The following is a 20,743-nucleotide window of genomic DNA, read 5'->3' as shown; positions in this document are numbered from 1 at the left end:
TCTTGGACATCTCTTTCGTGGGATTAGAAGTGAGTGTCTGAAGGAGTGCTCGATTGCAAAATGAAAAGACTTTCTCAGGCGCTCGTGGGGCTGTTACTTGCATGTGGCGTGTGCGCCGATGCTTCAGGTGAGACTGCCACGAACATGGTCATATGGCTTTGATGCTTTTGAATGGAACAAAAGTACTTATTTCTTACAACAGAGGCCAAATGCCTGAATGGTCTCGCTCAGCAAGTTTCGACTAAAGAGGTAGTAGTCTGGGTCAATGAAGATGGCGAGCCCATTGACCCAAGCATCGCGAACAGCCATGCTCCAATTGCACAACCAGTGAGTGAATACACAGGATCTTAATGTGAGCTGTTACTGATACATAGTTCAAAGTCGGCCCCTCAGGCTCCATCACAAGATAGCCCTCCATCAGGACCAGACACAGATGGTGCTCGCACGGCATCGACCCCTACAACATCCAAGGATGCTAACGACATGAATGACCGTTCGGTTGCACTGGTTGAGAAGCCCCCGGGGATACCACCACCGCCGCCCCCACCACCACCAGCCCTAGCTCCTCCTCCCGTTGCCCCTCCCCCTCCTCCTCCTCCTCCCCCCCACACCCTCAAGCTCACCCCAAACCACCAGCGCCTCATCCTAATACCCCTGCTGGTCACGAGCATCATGACCAATTTGGAATCTCTTACTCTCCTTACAAGGCAGACCGTTCCTGCAAGAACCAGGAAGAAGTAAACCATGATCTAGACAGACTCTCTCAATACTCCTTCATTCGCATCTACGGTACAGACTGTGACCAGACCAAGACAGTAGCCAACGCTGCACGACGACACAATATGCGCGTTTTCGCGGGAGTATACGACCTCCAAGGATTCCCAGGAAGCCTGAGTGCCATCAGTGATGTCGCAAAGGGTCCTGATGGCAAACCAGACTGGTCCATCTTCCACACCATAACAATCGGAAACGAGCTCGTAAATGGCGGCACCAGCGATCCCGCCGAAGTCGTCAGCGCTGTGAACAAAGCCCGCTCTATCCTACGCGGACAGGGATACAAAGGCCCTGTCGTCACAGTTGATACCTTCTCGGTTCTCTTGGACCACCCGGAACTATGCGTTGCGTCTGACTACTGCGCTGCAAACTGCCATGCTTTCTTCGATGCCAACCAACACCCTGGCGGTGCGGGTGCATACGCTCTTGAGCAAGCGCGTAGTATCTCGGCCGCCGCCAATGGCAAACACACTATGATTACGGAATCTGGGTGGCCGCATGCTGGAGATACAAACGGGGCTGCGATACCCTCCCCCGAGAACCAGCAGACTGCACTTGCAAGTCTGAGGAAAAGCTTCGACCATCGTCGTTCAGACTTGGTGCTTTTCACTGCTTTCGATGACCTATGGAAGGATGACAATAGCTTCACTTTTGGTGCGGAAAAGTTTTGGGGTATCCATGGAGGTCTTTAGGCATGTAGCCTACTGACCGTTGCCCGTTTGTCTGGTTTTCATTGCATCTTTAGGACTCTTGGTTGTTTTTGTTGTAGCATGTGTTTGTAAATAGATGATGTCTGATCCCTACCACAGGTAGCTTACAGGCGATGAAGAATAATTGAAATAAGAGAACGCTATGCTTCGCTCATATTAAGCTGAAATTAGTGGAGATTATAAGTACACCTGAAGCACTCATCAGGACGGTCCCAGGACCAACTAAGAGCGATTAGCCCTGGAAGTTCCGGCGCAACTCCCGCTGTTTCGCTTCTTCTTTCGCGGCTGCCTCTATCTGATCCATCCACCCATCCTTGCGAATGAGCTCATCTAATGCGTCTCTGTTGGATGGCAAATCCCAGAAGAACTCTCGTCCATCTGCAGCCTTCTGGTGAGCTTCCAAGTCACGGCGCTGACGAATCACAAGACCGGTAAGCAAGCCGCGGGATTTGCTACTAGGGTTGACACCCAGTTGGTTCATCTCACGCAGAATTCCAATCACTGCAGGTAGATCCTTACACACACGCCATTGGTAGTAGATCAATTCATCGTACAGGCCAGAGGAAGCACCCAGAAGCGCGGAGATACGACCGTGCTCCTTGATAGTGGAGTGGAACTGGCTAATGAGCGGCGAGCGAGGGAAGTGCGTGTTGAGCAAACGGAACGCAATCAGGAGCGTCTTTGGGTAAAGAGCAGCCAGGACAGGGGCCGTAGGGACGACATGCGGGATTCGGAGAGGACCTGATAGCTGGGGGCTTGGCGATTCGGGCGTCTCAACCACATCCAGGTCAACTCTTGAGGCTTCTGCCAGTGTGTTCTCATCCAGGTGTCGCAGCATCGAGAACACGCGCTCGTTGCATACTTCCCACACGCCCATATCTCCCTTGCCGTCCTCGACGGCTTGGAACAGAGAGAACTCAATGTGCTCTGACTCTCGTTCAACAACCATCTCAATGGCCTTGGCAACGCTGATCGTGACCTCTTCCGCTGTGGCAGTGGCGGGCTCGAAGTAGCCCAGCTCGCTGAGCCTGATTCGTCTTGGGCCTATTTCCTCCGGGACCTCCTCCTCTTTCGCCTTTGCCCTTTCTGCGGCTCTTTTCTCGGCAAATTGCATCTCGTATTTTTGCTTTTTCAAAGCTTTGACGGCAGCTTTTTTCTTCTTAGGATCCGAAAGCAAGTTGTTGAACACAGCCATGAGTTCAGTCATTTCAGCTTGCTTCTCTGGACTCAATGCCTTTGCCTTGGGGTCCATCTCGGCAGTGACTCCATCATGCTTGACTCCAATTTGTTCCAATAGTCCTCCAAATATCAACTTCTCCTGTGGTGTAATCTTCGGCGCAGCGCTCTTAGTAGTCTTCGCCGTCGCAACTGGGGTTGGGATCGAAGACTTGGCAGCGGTCACGGATGCCGCGCGTTTTTGTAAAAAGCTCCTGCGTGGCTTTGGGACATTCTCAGTCGAAACTGAGTCAATTGACTCTTCAGACGGAAGCTTTGTCTCTGCTGGATTGGTCACAGCAGAGGCATCATCCTCGCCAGAGCCATGTTGTGTAGAGAAAGATCGTGGGCACCGACGGTTCGAAGTGTTTTGGACAGAAGGCGAAAAGGAAGTGAGTGTGCGAGTGTGGAATAGAAAGGGAGTGGTGGTGTTCCTAGTTGCCCGAACGAAGCATGATCGGGTGATGTTTGTAGCCATCGCTGAGTGATGTCTGCAAGTTGCACTTTTGAAAAGACTTTCAAACTCAAGCTCCAGTATCCAAAGACGCTTCAGCTTCGAGTTCCGCAGTTTCCAGGTCACTGAGAATAGACCTCGAACTATCACCAAGCACAGACTGAGACTCGGAGGTCTTTTTTTCTCCGCAATGGGTCACATGACTTCGCGCAACTCGAGAACGCGTGCCGTTCCGCGCACCCCTCCAGCACAGAGGGACAAGTCCAGTTCACCTGAGTCCAAAATGCCAGTGAAAAAGGAATTGTCCGAGTTTGAACAACAGAGGCTGGCAAACATTGCCGAACGCGATGCACTCTTGAAGCAATTGAAGCTCGAGTCTCAAAACTCCGGATTCTCGACGCCGAAATCCGCGAACAACAGCGCAAACAAGTCAAAGAAGCGCGCGACGCCAAGAATCAAGGAGGAGATCGATACTCCGCGGCGCACATCTTCACGTCTCAAGGGAATTGCAGCCGAAAGTGAAACCGCCAAGCGCAAGGCCGACGATGAGTACGAGGCCATGCGGGAGGCCGATCGCGTCAAGCGATTGCGCCGGACCGGTTCCTACAGCCAGGCCGACATGTTTGTTGCGGGTCAAAAGCTGAGTGGCGATAGCCTCATCGGCGTGGATGTTATAACAAAAGGTGTCGCAAAACCATACGAAAGAACGTTTGGGGACGACGACATCGACCAGACCACCGACAAGGACTTGAAGGCACTCCGTGAAGAAATGAACGGGCTTTCCCTGTGGGAGGCATGGGATCCGCAGCGTATGTACCCCGCAATTCACGTAGAAGAGGTATGAGATCTGACGCTGTATGATCGCAGGTATCAAAATTACGCCCGAGCGCGTCTACGCAATGGCCTTCCATCCGTCTGAGACCAAGCCTCTTATCTTTGCCGGTGATAAGATGGGGCATCTCGGAATGTTAGACGCCTCTCAGGAAAAGCCGGAAGTGGACGAAGATGAAGACGACGAAGATGTCAAGGACGACGATCCTGACCCAGTGTTAACCACATTGAAGCCCCACACGCGTACAATCAGCGCAATGGTGGTCAATCCGTCTAAGCCCACCCATTTGTATACGGCGAGCTACGATAGCTCCATCCGCTCTCTTGACCTGGAGCAGATGGTGTCGTCCGAAGCCTATGCACCGGAGGCCTCGGACATTGACGAGGCGATCTCTGGGGTCGATATGGCACCCGAAGATCCTAACGTTCTGTATTGGACGACTCTCCAAGGTGCTTTCGGGCAATACGATACGCGGACCCCAATGAAAGACGCAAACGTATTATCATGGAACTTATCTGAAAAGAAAATCGGCGGGTTCAGTCTCTGTCCCTCAACTCCAAACTACTTTGCAACAGCAAGTCTTGACCGATTCATGAGACTGTGGGATCTACGCAAACTGTCTGCCGAGGAGCCAGTTCCAGTGGCTGAGCACGAGAGCCGACTTTCCGTCTCGCATGCGGCGTTCAACTCCGCCGGCCAGATTGCTACGTCGTCATACGATGACACATTGAAGATCTATGATGTCGGCGCTAAGGGCTTGTCGTCATGGAAGACAGGACATACGCTCCCTGATAAGCAATTCACTCCCGATACCGTTGTGCGCCACAATTGCCAGACCGGACGCTGGGTTACTATGTATGCTTGACACTTTCCCTTCAATTGATTGTACTCTCTGTTTGCTAACCCATATTTAGTCTCCGTCCCCAATGGCAGTTGAACCCTCAATCGCCTATCCAGCGCTTCTGCATCGGTAACATGAACCGCTTTGTGGATATCTATAGTAGCAATGGAGATCAGCTTGCCCAGCTCGGTGGTGATGGAATCACTGCTGTTCCTGCTGTTGCGGTCTTCCATCGCAGTAAGAACTGGGTTGCTGGTGGTACTGCTAGCGGCAAGCTCTGTCTGTGGCAATAGGCGTGGAATGCTTGTTGGATGTTTCTTCTGGCAACCTGTCTTCGGGCTTGTATTTTTATGTCTATTTTCTCAATTTTCTATGTGTTTTCTGAGTGCTGGCGTTGTTTCCAAGGTTGGGAGGATTTTGATTTGGAAATGTTGACCTTGTATCTTTATTTTCTCTCTCTCTTTTTTTCTCTCCAAATGAGACAGACTTCTTGATTAACCCTTGGAAAAGACTCGTATCAATTGAGCATGTTTCACGCAATGCAATTGTACATCGATATCTGGAGATCAAGAACACCAGTCCATTCCATCTATTGGAGGAGCAAAAAAATAAATGGTATTTACACGATGGCCACCTTCTCCGAAGGAAACCCAAACACACGATTAAAAAAAAGACCCAAATGGTTTTCAAAAAGACCAACCAAAACGAGAAAGATATCACGAGTGCCTCAGCCAGCTTGGGATGTCGAATCGTGTTCTTTTTTGCTTCTCAGAAATTCAGATGCTTTTTTGGCTCTCTTGTCTTTAACGAGGCCAGACCGAGGGATGTGTACGAGGGGTGGCGGGACCATGAAACACACGATGGAAAGAAGGGATGGGTATCAACACCGTGACACATGCTTGGCGGGGAACATAGACGGGCATCATTCAGATAGCCAGGGAACAAGGAGGAGAGACTGGATGGTTGTAGGTGAAGTATAAAAAGGAGAGAAGAGGAACGTCGGAATCATGAGGACATGGAAAGATGAGAGGGAGGAAGAGACAGCGGTAAATCAGTTAATCAAACATGTATGGCGATGGATAGATATTGCGTGGTCGTTCGTGTATCAAGATTCATTGCGTAGGTCTTCGTGCGACTGGTTGTGAGATTGATCACGGTCTTTGGCTTTGCGTCGGGATGGAGCAGGCACAAAGTCAAAGAACCGGTACTTGCTTGAAGATTCTTTGCTAACGCTGGCTCTGCGTGTTTTGGAAGACTCGGAATACTCCAAAGAGTAGGTTGAGGAATTTTTGGAGCTCCCGGTGCTATCACGCGGGTCCGACCAGCGGGGTATAGCAAATGGAATACGACTTTGATCCCAAGTAGCCGATGATGAACTTGGTGGTGTATCGTCCTCGGCGTCAGGAGGGTTGTCAGTAGAGCGCCGAGGGATTGCAGGCCTGGGGGCAAAGAAGCCGATGGAGTTCCGGTGACTGCCCGGGGTCGGTGCAGAGCCAGCTATTGAGGGGTCTGTTGGTGCCGGAGTACTGGGCTTGCTTGTGGTTTCGTCGTATAAGGTCACAGCTCGCTCCATCTGGTCTACCAACTCTTCCCATTTGATTTCCAAAGTTCCGCTTGGCCGCTCGGCTTGCTCAGCACGAGTAAGACACTCCTCCGTACGTTTTCGTAGATGGAGGGCTTCTTTGTGGAACTTTGAAAGGTTGATATCCACTTCATGCAATTCGTTCAATCGTTCAGGGCCGACGTCAAGCCAAACACGAATCAGATTTGCAAAAGAACGGGCATGGTCAATGATGAATGGAAGGCTAGGGAATCCCTCGCGCGAAGTAGGTGGCAATCGTCCGAGGATCTGGAAGGGGGTGGTGTATGAGGGCGTGACGATGGGGGCTGGTCGATCAGCGGGAATTGCACAGACCGAGTCGACGAAGTCCTTGAAATCCGAACGGTGGCCGACCAGAAATTTGTTCATCGGCTCCATCCAGGGCTCTTTGTTGCCGAATGTTGTCATGTTGGCTAATCCCTGCAATGCTTTGGCGATTAGAGTCAGGGTACGCTGTGCCCGAGGTCGGGGGTGATCTAAACGTGGTTAGCAAATGGTGGGAAAAGGCAGTTGATGACGAAAATTCTTACCCTTCAAAAGCCCAAAGAGCTTGGGATTGAGAATGGCCGGGCAGAAGAAGCGCAGAAACAAGAAGCCCGAAACGCTACTGTATGTCACAGACCGAAGGAAGTCGCCATAACGATCATCTGCACATGCTCTCACGTGCCGGAATATGAGACGCAATTCTGGAGGACAGCGCGAAGCAGATCCTGCGATGGATTTCCACACACTTGTAGTGAGAGCTGTGAGGTTCCGCCAGTTGCGTTCAAGGTCTTCATGGCGTGGCACGCGGGATGGATCGACTTCACATTCGGGATCATTGTCATCGATGTCACGCAGTTTTTCCGCGATTGTGTCTTCAAGATATTGCTTTCCTAGACGACGCATGTGGAGATCAAGGGCCTTAGTGAGGAGAGAATTTCCACGGAACAGGAGATTGGCCTCCACGGTGGCTGTTCTCCCCATGTCTCGGACGAGGACCTCGCGCTCTTGGCCAGTTTCCTGTGAGTTGTTTGAATGAATCCTCGTAGTGTATCGCAGTCGGTTCGTTGTTGACTCTTTGTGCACACCATCGATTTCATCTTCGACCAAAGCCGATATCCACTCCACCGTGGATCCCGAAACTTGGTAGATGTTGAGCAGCATTTCAGCGAGTTGGTTGAGCTCTGATGACATCAATTGCGCCATGTTGATGGTGAGCCCGTTAGTGAAATTGTGGAGCAGCTCCGACATCGCGGAGTACTCGTCGGACATCAAGACAACTGTTTCCTCCATTCTGGCCCGCATGAACATTTCGCCAATCGGTTGATCTTGATCATCCAGGATCGGCCACCATTTTTCGGTGTCCACACCTGTATCCAATTCTTCCAGTCGTAAGTCTACGCGTCCAGAAACAGCATCGTTTGCCGAAATCTCAATTTCATTGAGCATGTTGGAGGCGTTCATGTCTTGATTTGGGGCATATGTTCCGTGAGAAATTAGGGTCCAGTCTTTCTGTGTTGGGTTGAGGGTTTTGACGAGAATAGAGGCCTGGGAGAGAACCGGGGGTAGGTCGTTGAAAACGAAGTCCTCTCGCCAGAAGGGATTCATAGTGCGGTATTTGACAGCAGTCTTGCCACGAATTTCTCCGTCGAGAAGAACCTCTGTGTAATAATCACTCAGCTTGGGAGAGGGGGAAGGTTGGCCATGTGATCTTGATGCTTTGCGGCTTCGAGGTGTGCCTTCTTCTTTGGTCCGGAAGAGCTTGGCCTCTACAACCTTCAGGTTCAAAAACCGCTCAATTCGGAACATGTCCTTAGTCGAAGGCGTTCCGGGGGTTTCGGCTTCTGGTGTCTTGTTGGGGTCTTCGCGGAGTTGGGATGCAGGACCATAGAGCTCTGGGATGGTGAAAGCTCGCAGCAATACGAACCATACCTCGAAGAGAACGCGGCTCTCAAGGGCGAGATATATGGGGCGCAGGTTCGATTCTGTTATCGGGTGCGCAGCGTATTGAGGATAGATAGCGATACAAAACTCGTCATCCAATACTGAAGAGTCAAGCTGTTGAATCGCGCAGCGGGATAGCTGGGACAAATGCACAGTTGCAAGGAGCGATACATCGGATTCTGTGTAAAGCTTAAAGTGGCCGTTTTCTTGTAGTGTGCAGCTCACTTTCTGCCATGAGGAAGAAAGAGCCCTTGACTGTTTGTATGTTGAGACACGACGTCCAGACACAGGCATTGCACCGGAAGCTGATGGCTTGTCCCAAAGAAGCATCTTGCCAACTTTGATTATCGTTGCGTCTTTCTGTGCTGAGCTCTCAGAGTTTCGCCGGCGCTCAGGGATTCGTCGGTCTCCCATCACAACTTCCTGGGGTTTGGTCATTTTGTTCTGAACACCTTTTGGTCGAATCGGTTGCCAACATAGAAGAGCAGCAAGCCAAGAATCAAATGTCTCGTTAACATGGGGGCGTAGTTGTATTCCGAGTCCGGAGGTGAAGGTGTGGACACTCAGGTAGGTTGTCTGCAGTTCGGGGTCAAACATCGTCCGAACTCGACAACCGCGCAAGTCGGGAATCAAAGTCTTGGCCAATGCTGGCTCTCCTTTGGCTTGGTAGATGAGGCTTCCAGTGGCGACATTGATGGCGCAGTACCCGGATGTCCAGGAAGTGGTCGGGGCGGACCGAAAAGACAGGATTCCATGCATTCTGCCACAGGTTGTCTTCATTAACTGGAGGATCTTCGTAGCTTCCGTACTTGAAAGGGGCGATGCGAATGAGTCTTGGTTGATCGCTCCGAGACCAGTGGCCTTGCTAAACCGATTGCGAGGGACCGTCTGGCTGGAGTATTTTTGTATCGATGGGAACCCAATTGAGGATGAAGGGTCTTCGGGAACCTTTGGCTGAGACGGACTGGCCGTGTTGATGGATCCGATGCGCGATCGAGATTTGAAGGTATTGGGGGTGTCGTTCCGCTGCTCCTCGGCTGTCGTTGTCCGCGATCGCGCCCTTTGGCTCCTGCCTTCCCCTGGGCCGTCTTCCTCGGTTCCTCCGGTTGAATGCTTGTTGAGGCTTCGGATCCGCTCTGGCTCGGTGGTTCGTGAACGCGCGATACTGTGAGGTGAAGAAGCAACGCGGTCTACTGGCGGCTCGTTGTCGGACAAAGGTGAATGGTTGGCGGACTCTGGTGTCACGGTTCGAATGGTGGTTTCTCGGAAATTGTCAGGGTAGACCATACCATGCCTATCTCTTGATGATGACTTCTTGCTTGCACGTCGTTCTACTGGGCGACTGTATAGCGCTTGATGCATCGAGCTCCGCTTGAAGGCGTTCGGGTTCTCAGGCTCCATTTCGTTCACGTCAATAAATATAGTCCTTGGCGAGGCAGGCTACACACGGGGGGGGAATGCACGCTGTCGATGTAAGGAGGGGCGAAAAGGATGTCCTGCGCCCAACGCAACCTCCCTCAGAACCACCGGTGAGAAGAGGCTGTTTGTTGGCACCCGACGTGTGCTGCACAGCTGCGCTTGTACAATTGGAAGTCGCTGTTGGCCAGGATATTGTTATGAGACCACATGGAGTCCGGTGAGAGGTTGGGTATCGGAGTCGCACATTCGGTCGAGGCGGCGGGAGGGGGCAATGGGAAACCAGGACAAAGCCGGCGCGGGTCACCGTCGTTTGTCTGAATTATGCAGGTGAGCCTAGTGAATGCGGTGAGTGTCCAATCCTCCCAGTCGGTGGCGATGGTGTCGCTGTCAAGGTGTCAAAGGTCAACGGCAGTTCGAAGCTAAAGGTTGTTTCATCGAGGGAGGGGGGAAGGGAAATGCGCACATACCTTCATCAGTCCCTTTTGGAAGATTATTGAATTTTTTCTTGCTCCATAGAAAGAAGAAAGAGAAAAAAAATATTGAGATCCAATAAGGAAACCCGGGCAAAGATGATGTCGCAAAGAGAGGGGGGAGGGGAGAGTGGATAACGGAGAGGCTGTATAGGGGAAAATAATGAGAACGGCACGCTTCTTGTTTTCTGCCTCAATTCTTCACAATTGGCCTATCATTCTTCTTTTAGTCTCTCATCTATGGATTCTACACTTCATCTTCGACTATTTCATGTCTGATGTTTCTACAGTTCCCATTCCGAACACTCCCACGAGGTGTACTAGCGACACTAACACTAGAAGCATTACGGAGTACCAACTTCTCCATAGTACGCAGTCCTTCATAGTAAAGTACTCCAAGTACTCCGTACTCCGTACTAAAGACTAGTGCTAGCAACCTTTTGGCTTTCAGCCATTTATCGACGATAAAGATCACCAATCGGGGCTTAGGATCGGGGCAAGGGAATCCAGTGTGGCATTGGGATTTCCACTCCTAAACGTGTCCTAAACTGCCGACTACACGGATACACAGAGAGCTGTAGCTGGTGATGTCGATCAATACCTATCTGAATGGATTCATGTCAAGAACCCGGGCACATCTCATGTAAATAATGTAAGTAATGTAAATAATACCATGGACATACTCATCGTAATGTAGATCTTCGTCCAATTTGGCAATGGTACATACTAACTTTACGCGTTACAACAAGCCAGGGAAATTTTCCGGTTCTTGTCTCGGCCCACCGTATCTCTACTGTAGATGATGTGCAGTAGTCATATGTAGACAGAGAAACAGTATTCTTCAGCATTCAAGGACAGACGCAAGTACAGACAAATTGTACAAAGTCACTCGCTGGAGCCCCGCACATCATGGCACATGATGGTATCTTATCTAGTGCCTAAGGCATCACTTTATGTCATCATAGCTTCACGTTCACAGCTCTGGTGACTGCTCCAGAGCTATCACGAGACGAATCCTACCGTTTCTCTTTCTTATTGTAACTGACTTGCTGCCTTGGACCTCCATACTAATACTCTCTCCCTCATGCAATCTATCCTGTTGCGTTGACTACCTCTCATTCCGTCTACTGCTGAATGGCCGCTCGTCACTACAACCATCGGCTTGTGGTGCCGTTGACATGAGTGGTCTGAATCAGTTACATTCAGTCTGAAGCAATATGATGTCTTCCAACATTCTATCTCGGTTCCTGCCCCCGACCGGCTCACCATCCGTCTACGAGACCATCCGCCAACACGACGCTGGATCCGAATCCTCTGATGTCGAAGAACGGGCGGGCTTAGCCTTCGAGGATGACCAGGAACATTTCAGTGATCGGGAACTGGAAGATGCGTTGGCAGATGCGCAGGAAAGTGAGATAGTCAGTCCAAGCACTGCTCTCCTGAACCAGGCTCGCATGGGCAAGGCCCCCGACCGGACTTCACCTTCTAGCACACGCCGTCGCAAATCATCTCGACCTCGATGGATGACACAGGACTCGTTGGGATATGAGCTTGAAGGGAATGACGATGATGTACCGCAGTCACTGCTGGTGGAAGGTCATCACGAAGATGTGAAATCGCGGTTACCTCCTCCTCCTCCCCAACCCCATGGTCGGTCAGACCGTCAAAGAATCCCGAGTCCCGACCCGTTTCCACAGCCCACCAGACCTCGCTGGAATGAGCACACAAGTCAACCTCCTGACGATAATGGTCACCCGGTTTCTAAATGGCTTTCCGGGCAGCACCCTGGCCTTGCCAACATTGACCCTGAAAAGAAGGCAATGTGGCGATGGGCCAATGTGGAAGATTTGGACAACTTTTTGAAGGATGTCTATGTCTACTTCCTGGGTAACGGAATTTGGTCCATCCTGCTGACGAGGGTGCTCAACTTATTGTATGTGGACCAGCCAATTTCCAAACTCAAAGCTAACCAGGGCCAGAACATTTGCTTTTGTCGTTGGCTTCTCGACCTTCTTGACAAATTGCATCGATTACTCCAAGGTACGGCGGAGCAAAACGCTCGATGACATCCTAGTACCCAAGTGCACGGCAAATATGTCGGGCTCTTCCACATTCTTGTTGTGGCTCTCCAGCTTTTTCTGGATTGTAAAGCTCTTTCAATATGTGCTAGATATCCGCAGGCTCAAACACCTGCATGACTTTTATCTTTATCTACTCCATGTCTCCGATGCTGAAGTGCAGACTATTTCCTGGCAAGAAGTGGTCAGCCGACTAATGGCGCTAAGGGATTCAAATCCATCTACCGCCGCAGCGGTCTCTGCAAAGCACCGAAAATTCCTGGGAAGCCAGTCGAAGCAGCGCATGGACGCTCATGACATTGCTAATCGTTTGATGCGCAAGGAGAATTATATGATTGCATTGGTAAACAAGGACATATTGGATCTCACTCTTCCAGTCCCATTCCTCAGAAATCGCCAGCTCTTCTCACGGACCATGGAATGGAATCTCAACCTGTGTGTCATGGACTACGTCTTCAACGAGCAAGGCCAGCTGAGGACCCTGTTTCTGAAAGACACTCATAGGAGAGCGCTTAGTGATGCCCTGCGTCGGCGATTCGCCATCGCTGGCATCATGAACATTTTCGTAGCACCCTTCATCGTGGTCTACTTCACAATGCATTACTTCTTCCGGTACTTCAACGAGTTCAAGAAGAACCCAGGGCAGATCGGTTCCCGCCAATACACTCCCATGGCGGAGTGGAAATTCCGCGAGTTCAATGAACTTTGGCATCTCTTTGAACGTCGAACCAACATGTCTTACCCATTTGCTAGTCGCTATATTGACCAATTCCCCAAGGACAAGACTGTGCAAGCGGCACGATTCGTCGCTTTCATCTCTGGGGCTCTTGCCTCTGTGCTTGCCCTTGCTTCGGTGATAGACCCAGAGCTTTTCCTTGGTTTTGAAATTACTCCCGATAGAACGGTACTCTTCTACCTTGGCATCTTCGGTACAGTTTGGGCATTTGCAAGAGGCCTGGCGCCCGAAGAGACGGACGTCTTCGATCCTGAATATGCACTCCGCGAGCTGATTGGTTTCACTCATTACTTTCCCTCCGGGTGGAAAGGTCGTCTGCACAGCGATGACGTGCGAAAAGAATTTGCAGTCCTCTATCAGATGAAGATCGTTATATTTATGGAAGAGATCCTGAGCATGATCTTCACTCCTTTTGTCTTGTGGTTTAGCTTGCCAAAGTGCAGCGACAGCATTATCGATTTCTTCCGCGAGTTCACCGTACACGTCGACGGTGTAGGCTATCTCTGCTCGTTTGCTGTCTTTGATTTCAAAAAGGGCTCGAACGTGCTGTCTCAGGCTGCACCGGCACGCCCAGGTCCTGGCAAGCCGGACTTGCGTACTGATTATTTCTCAACCAAGGACGACAAGATGCTCGCCTCATACTACGGTTTCCTGGATAATTACGGGCCCAACCACCAACCCTCCACCCGACGACACTTCCAACCACCTCCGACCTTGCCTACTCTTGGATCCGCCTCCGGGCTTGACTTTGGGGCTCATCCCGACCGCCCTGATCCCCTTCACCCCCGCCCAAGTCCGACTATGGGTGGGATGTTTGGTCCATCCGCGATGGATACATCCAAACTGAGGCCCATGGGAGTCGGCGACCACCGATCTCCTGCTCCCTCGATGCTGCTTGACCCCCATCATCAGCCATCAACTTCTGGATTCGGCCCGAAAACCCGAAAACCACCCCAACAGTATCAACGTTCTCGACTCGGGCAGCCTCTTCACCACCCTGACCCTATCTACGACGAGGAGGAGCCGGTGTCCCAAGATGGCCGTGATTCCGCCGCACGGTTGTCGGCTACTCGAGGTGGTACATCCAGTGCTGGTGCAGGCACCAGCGAAAGCAATCTAGGGGAGTCATGGCGCATGAACCCACTGGGCAAAGACGCCGATGACGCCGATGAAGGCGACGAGGGTGACGAAGGCGACAACCTCGACGCCATTGCCGGTGGTGTCGGAGTTTTGGGTCTGATCCAGCAATTTCAGAAAGCGAACACAGATGGGCGACGAACAACCGTGGGGATTTAGACTAGTCAATTTCACGTGCTGTTTTCGGGCGATACCCTAGTAGTAGTAGTCACAATAAAGGTATCTTGCATGCGATATATGACTGAAATTACCATCACTTCAAGTTAAAGAGGATATTCGTATTGCTAGTCGTACGTACTCCGTACAAAGCGCAGCATTTTAGATTTGATTTTTGGCCCCCAGAAGTGTATGAGGTGTTCTGGAGGCTATCAAATCGCTTAGAGAGGGTCCGGAGACCCTTGCGGATCTGCATCCAAGCGATGCATAGGGCGCAATTTCATCACAGTCGATCATTGGCCCCGGATTTTGGCGTCTCGCCGCAATCCCCACTTGTCTCGGGGGCCCGAGAAACGCGGTTTTCCCAGGGGCTCCAGGGGCTTCAATGTCAAAGGGTCTTCGTTTGCCCTAATCAGCAAAGCAGGAAATTCCCGGAGAGAGAGACAGGGAGAAAAGCAGAAAGAAGTAAGTTCTCCGCAGACTATTAATAAATCTACCCGACACGGCAAGATCGGAAGGAGCGAAGATCGAACTCTCTGACCAATGTGGATCTATTTACTAATAGTCTCGTGATTCCATCTAGACTCGCCAATTCTCCTCCCCTTTCGCCTCTTCTTTTTGTTTCATTCTTTTGTACAGCACGATGTTGCGAGCGCGTCGATACCGGGTCTTTTTCATATTCGCCGCGGCCTTCGTGCTGACGTTCTTCCACTTTGCGCGGTCCCGCGATTGGAGTAGCCCAGCAGTCGAAGAGTCCATTAGCATTCACCCGGCCGATCCCTATCCAAAACAGCCCCCAACCCCCAACTCGGACGTCGCTGCTCCCATTGAAAATACCAAAAATTTCCCTGAACCTTACCGCGGCTCCACTCCACCGTCAACCGAAAAGATCACCTCCCCCGTGGGTCCCAGCAGCGGATCAAAGGAAGGCAGCAATCGGCTCAAAGATGCGAGCGATAGGCCTCCATCGGCGATTGCGCACACCGACAGCGACCACAAGGATCCCCCGAAGGTCCCCACGGTAGTAGAGAGCACGGCCAAGCCGCCACACGCATCAGACGAGGAAATCGATAATGGAGGCGGGGGTCGCATTCCAGTGGACCGCCAGAAGACCAGCTCTCCCTCGGCCAGATGGAGCAAGTTCCCAGAGCGGTATCCCGTCCCTGCAGCGGAGGTGATCAAGCTACCGAAGCAGCAGTCGAAGGCCATCCCCAAACTGCAGGCCAAGTTCAAGGATGAGTCGAGCTCCAATAAGCAGGAGCGTCTTCAGCGTCTCAGCGCGATCAAGTCCGAGTTCAAGCACGCATGGCAAGGCTATAAACAGGTTGCTATGGGACATGACGAAGTCAAGCCCTTGTCCAAGGAGTCTGAGGATCCCTTCAATGGGTGGGGAGCGACTTTGGTCGATTCTCTTGATACCCTTTGGATCATGGAAATGAAAGACGAGTTCTCCGAGGCCGTGGATGCCATCAAGAAGATCGATTTCAAAACTTCATTGAGGGAAGACATTCCGGTGTTTGAGACTACCATCCGCTACATCGGTGGACTTTTGGGAGCTTATGATATCTCCGGCCACCGATACTCGGTGCTTTTGGAGAAGGCTGAAGAGCTTGCTGAGATTTTGATTGGCGCTTTCGACACGCCAAACCGCATGCCGCATCTATATTACCGCTGGGCACCGTAAGTGATAATTCCAGGTTCTATCAATTGTCCAATTCTAACTCGTATCCAGAGAATTTGTCGCAAAGCGTCACCGGGCTTCTTCTCGCGCTGGACTGGCTGAACTTGGATCCCTTTCGTTGGAATTCACTCGCTTGGCTCAGTTGACCAGACAGGACAAGTATTACGATGCAATTGCACGGGTCACCAATGAGCTAGAGAAGTTCCAAGACTCAACCAGCGTCCCCGGTCTCTGGCCCATTCGTGTCAATGCACAGGGCTGTACCCGATACAAGTCTCAGCGAAACGGCAGCCCTGCAGATGAGGAACGTCCTGCCAGCACCCCCAAGCCTAGTACTACTAGGACCCGTAAAGCTTACGCCGCACCAACGGACGTTGAGAGTTATATGAATCTGATCAATCGCGACCAGTCTCCGGTTTCCGAACAGACTGCCCAACGTGCCAATGGCACCTCGTTTTCAGATGAGTCCTATATCCAGGCACGGAAGCAGACAGTCTTGGCGGACCAGTGCAACGGTGGTCTCGAACTTCCTCTCTCGGCGGCTAGCAATAAGTACAGTCTGGGAGGAATGGCTGATTCCACTTACGAGTACCTACCCAAGGAGTACCTACTCTTGGGTGGCGCAAATGAGCAATATCAAAACATGTATACAAAGGCGGCCACGGCAGCCCGCAAGAATCTCCTCTTCCAGCCCATGGTGAAAGGGGGACGCGATATTCGCTTCATGGCATCGACAACTCCAATCACACCTGGGAAACCTGCGCAACTGACTCCCGCCGATTTTGAGTACGAAGGTCACCATCTGACATGTTTCGTCGGCGGTATGTACGCTTTGGGTGCCAAAGCCTTTGGGATCGAGGGCGACATGGAGCTCGCAGCGAAACTGACCGAAGGCTGCGTATGGGCCTACGAGTCAACCCAGACCGGTTTGATGCCCGAGCGATTCCGTCTCTTGCCTTGCGAGAAGGGATCTGCCTGCGAATGGGATCAGGCCCGATTTGACGCTGGAGTGGCTCGCTATTCTCGCGTGGATCCTGAGGCAGGGCCCCAGTTCCGCAATGGCGAGGATACGTACGGACAGCGCCTGAAGCTGAACGCACACGAGGCACCACAGGAGTCTGAAAACCGGATGGTTCCCGTTCCCATGCCGGGCTCCTTGAATCCCCACGACACCGACGTGATCTCTAAGCGTGATGGATCTGGAGCGGGAAAACGTGCCGAGCCTTCTTCCTCGGCCGCCAGCGCGGCTGCCACGCCCGTTGGGTATGGGTTAGAGAACCGCGATGCTCCCCATTCTTCTTCGGCACCTGCTTCGCCTCAGGTTGCTGCCGTGGGTAAGGACCACCTCCCAGCGGGCATGATCAGCATTCCTCAGCCGAACTACTATCTTCGGCCAGAGGCAATCGAGTCGGTTTTCATTATGTACCGGTTGACCGGTGATGAGACCTGGCGCCGCAAGGGATGGCAGATGTTCGAGGCTATTGCCAGATATACCCGAACAGAGCTGGCCCACGCAGCCATTAACGATGTCACGGCCCAAAAGCCAAGTCACAAAGATACGATGGAGTCTTTCTGGCTGTCCGAGACTCTGAAGTACTTCTACCTGCTCTTCAGTGACCCCAGTGTGGTAGACTTGGATAAATATGTTCTGTGAGTGACGTAGTGTAAACAATCCCCAATAACCGCTAACTCTTCTCTAGGAACACCGAAGCGCATCCCTTCCTGCGCCCAGTTTGATGATTGCATTTTGATACCAATAAATATTTCTTTCGCCCTTTCAAAAGTAGTTGTGTTCTAGAAGTTCCAGATTCAAGTTAAAACGTGGTGCGTAGGGTCGACCCGCAGTGGGACTAGAATTTCCCCCGCCTTCAACTCTCTAACTTCCAAGGTTCTTCAATCCGGCATGATCATTGACGGGAAATGGAGCCTGAGGTCTCGGAGACTGAGTTCTGGGATGGTGAGACCTCTCTTATTTCTTCTACCTTAGACATAATTGACACCTACAGAACTCCAAACGATCGTCTCCAAGTCTTGTGACTCCGAAGACCTGATCGACGACGCCCTCCGAGCTTATCTCAGTCTAACGACTCAATACAAAGGTATACCTTTCGTACCCTGTCAGCGATAAACCAGTCCCAATTCTGGCCAACTGCAGCAGACGACCTCGTCTGCACCTCCGCTTTGCGTCCAACGTTAACACCCTCCCTTCCTAGGTGAATACCTCCGATCGGAAACCGATATCTCGCGCTGTTCCTATAAGCTCTTCACGTCGAGTATCTTTGCCAGTCATGCGGACTACGTTCGACGACAGATTATCTACGGTCTCCTACAGGAAGATGACCCAAACGTCCTCCATTTCCTTGCGTCGTTCATCCTCTTCGACGGCCGACAAAATGAGAATGTGCTTCAAATGCTGAACTCGGAGGGCGCGTTTGCGCGTCTCCTTGAACTCATACAGGCTATGCGGAGGGCGGATTTGGACGGCGATGCGGGTCTCCATCGCCTGTTGATGGATCTGATTTATGAGATGTCGAGAATACAACGAGTCAAAATAGAGGATCTGGGTACGTTTCAGAGTTTCAGAGTTATACGGGTCGCTGGAAGGCTTGCGTTGAGCATGTGGCTGACTGTTGGACTTTGGTAGTGCTTGTGGACGACGATTTCATTCGGTGTCTCTTTGATATCATCGAAGATCTGTCGTACGATGTCACGGACCCCTACCACTATCCTGTCATTAGGGTGCTGGTGAGTTTCCCTTGGGATCTTACAGCAATGGAGAAGACTGACCCGTCCTATAGCTGGTGCTCAATGAACAATTCATGATATCAGCCCATGACCCGGTTGATGGTGCACCCTCGGGGCATCTGACTAACAAGGTCATCAAGATCCTATCCGTCTATGGCGGAATGTACAAAACATTTGGAGAGAACATTATCCTTTTGATCAACCGTGAAGGTATCGATGGCCTTTCCCTTGGATAAATCTATTTGCTGATCAAGATATAGCCGAAACATCTCTGCAGTTGCTAACATTGAAGCTTCTGTACCTCATATTCACAACCCCTAGCACGTATGAATACTTTTTCACCAATGACCTTCATGTCTTGGTCGACATATTGATCCGAAACCTACTTGATCTACCTGAAGAAGCAGCGGCACTACGGCATACATATCTACGTGTGCTTTACCCGCTTCTGGCTCACACGCAGCTGCAAAACCCACCGCACTACAAACGCGATGAGCTCCGAAGGCTACTGAGTGATCTTGTTCGCGGTCAAGTCTCATATGGGGCTGACTCAGAACACGAGAAGATCCTCCATTTCGAAGAGGTTGATGATACAACGCGCCGACTTGTCGCTCGATGTGCCACAGTCAAATGGCTTCGAGATGTTGAACAGCCCTCACAAGCAGAAACACAAGAAACCCTTACTCAAGTGGCAGAAACCACGATTGACACTGTTCTGGACCAAGCTGAGCAGACTACCTCACCTGTGACGATCAGTGAGCCAATGGATGTTCCACGTACACTCTCGCGAGCAAGCACCATTGCAAGCTCGCCAGATACGGCATCACCCACCAGAATGGACTCATGGCACTCTTCCAATGCACCTGGCAGTCGGAAACAAAGCTTAGTGCAGCGACTTGGCATGCTAGAACCCGCCTCTGCATCCTCGCTGAGCGTCCAGGCCGTTGCAGCACAGCACGAAAAGCCAGGCATTATCACCCCAAGTCGCAAAGATGAAAATGTTGCAGCTGCCCTCAGTGACGAGACACCAATCATCCGACCACCGAAAATCAAACCAGAGCCACCAAAGTCCCGTCGCTGGCGCGGGCGCCGCCTGGCTGCGGACGAGGAGGACCATCACTCCGCTGGCACCAGCAGCGACGGGAATACCATTCCCGAGGGCGTTGAAGTGAGCCCAACCACAGTATTCACCCCTGTGACCCCTACCCTATCATCTCAGGCGATTCCCGGCGAACGTCGCAACTCAGGCCCAAGTTCCAATCTTGCACCCCCGAGCCTCCAGCCCCGGCGATCAGCCTCAAACCCACCCCCTGCCGTCCCGCCTCCTCGTCGCTCAAACCACTCCACGCCCTCTTCAAGTCACCACCGGCCCGTAGCCCCGGTTTCTGGAACGGGCCGGCACGGACAGGCTCCACTCCCACCGAAGACGCGCCGCTGGGGCCGTGGCAAGGCTCATGGGCAGACTGACTCCGTTGAAAGTGCAGCCAGCAGCGTCAGCCCTTCTAAGGATCTTGAATCTTTTGAAAATTCCGCCGCTCTGGCTCAGCAAGAACCGCCGCCGGACAGCGGTGCGCCCTCTGATCCATTCTCGCCGAAGTCTCCGACTTTGTTGGTTTCTCCGGCTACGGACAGTGAGAATGTTTCACCTGACGGCACCGGCGATGGTGCACCCCTTAGTGTAGAGGAAGCGGTGCAAAATGTCTCTTTGCATTAAATCAATAGCATTTGGATCATAAAATCTCCTCGATGCTTCATTTATATCTACATTTTTGGTTTGGGTTCTGTCTTCTTCGGCGAAGTAAATGGGAGCTATAAATAAGATAATACATGTGAACATGCTAGAATTGAAAAAGCAGCTTGCCCAGATGTTGAAATCTTGGAAAGCTACGAAGATGGGAATAAAACATGGGATCAACCGCTCCAATGACACCCTAGCACGTCGGCACAATGGATATTGGGAGCACGGGTT

General features: G+C 51.7%; 7 protein-coding genes across 7 annotated transcripts; 5 read left to right on the top strand and 2 right to left on the bottom strand.

Annotated features, from left to right (window-relative positions):
* Positions 1-307: 307 nt before the first annotated feature.
* Positions 308-1,466, top strand: scw4 (putative cell wall glucanase (Scw4); the record flags this gene model as incomplete). The annotated part of the gene is made up of 3 exons (XM_056957247.1): positions 308-327; positions 375-660; positions 708-1,466. 3 exons carry the CDS (start codon positions 308-310, stop codon positions 1,464-1,466), a joined length of 1,065 nt encoding a protein of 354 aa, XP_056811581.1.
* A 250-nt stretch (positions 1,467-1,716) lies between these two features.
* On the bottom strand, positions 1,717-3,177 carry N7506_007953 (uncharacterized protein; the record flags this gene model as incomplete). The annotated part of the gene is made up of 1 exon (XM_056957246.1): positions 1,717-3,177. The coding sequence occupies one exon, from the start codon at positions 3,175-3,177 to the stop codon at positions 1,717-1,719; it is 1,461 nt and encodes a 486-aa protein (XP_056811580.1).
* A 166-nt stretch (positions 3,178-3,343) lies between these two features.
* Positions 3,344-5,119, top strand: N7506_007952 (WD domain protein; the record flags this gene model as incomplete). Its single annotated transcript, XM_056957245.1, has 3 exons — positions 3,344-3,962; positions 4,021-4,840; positions 4,900-5,119. 3 exons carry the CDS (start codon positions 3,344-3,346, stop codon positions 5,117-5,119), a joined length of 1,659 nt encoding a protein of 552 aa, XP_056811579.1.
* An 812-nt stretch (positions 5,120-5,931) lies between these two features.
* Positions 5,932-9,753, bottom strand: N7506_007951 (GTPase-activating protein BUD2; the record flags this gene model as incomplete). Its single annotated transcript, XM_056957244.1, has 2 exons — positions 5,932-6,902; positions 6,957-9,753. 2 exons carry the CDS (start codon positions 9,751-9,753, stop codon positions 5,932-5,934), a joined length of 3,768 nt encoding a protein of 1,255 aa, XP_056811578.1.
* A 1,705-nt stretch (positions 9,754-11,458) lies between these two features.
* Positions 11,459-14,351, top strand: atgI (autophagy protein ATG9; the record flags this gene model as incomplete). Its single annotated transcript, XM_056957243.1, has 2 exons — positions 11,459-12,174; positions 12,221-14,351. 2 exons carry the CDS (start codon positions 11,459-11,461, stop codon positions 14,349-14,351), a joined length of 2,847 nt encoding a protein of 948 aa, XP_056811577.1.
* Positions 14,352-14,991: 640 nt separating this feature from the next.
* N7506_007949 (class I alpha-mannosidase 1A) lies at positions 14,992-17,766 on the top strand (the record flags this gene model as incomplete). The annotated part of the gene is made up of 3 exons (XM_056957242.1): positions 14,992-16,028; positions 16,081-17,679; positions 17,730-17,766. The coding sequence occupies 3 exons, from the start codon at positions 14,992-14,994 to the stop codon at positions 17,764-17,766; spliced, it is 2,673 nt and encodes an 890-aa protein (XP_056811576.1).
* A 183-nt stretch (positions 17,767-17,949) lies between these two features.
* On the top strand, positions 17,950-20,488 carry N7506_007948 (DUF2013 domain-containing protein; the record flags this gene model as incomplete). The annotated part of the gene is made up of 6 exons (XM_056957241.1): positions 17,950-17,986; positions 18,036-18,128; positions 18,243-18,593; positions 18,674-18,774; positions 18,828-18,984; positions 19,035-20,488. 6 exons carry the CDS (start codon positions 17,950-17,952, stop codon positions 20,486-20,488), a joined length of 2,193 nt encoding a protein of 730 aa, XP_056811575.1.
* Positions 20,489-20,743: the final 255 nt, after the last annotated feature.

Source organism: Penicillium brevicompactum, assembly GCF_028827555.1.
Source record: "Penicillium brevicompactum strain IBT 35665 chromosome Unknown utg000005l_segment0_segment0, whole genome shotgun sequence".
Lineage (NCBI taxonomy): Eukaryota > Fungi > Ascomycota > Eurotiomycetes > Eurotiales > Aspergillaceae > Penicillium > Penicillium brevicompactum.
Note: the sequence above shows the minus strand (reverse complement) of the source record. Positions and strands in the feature narration are given on the sequence as shown.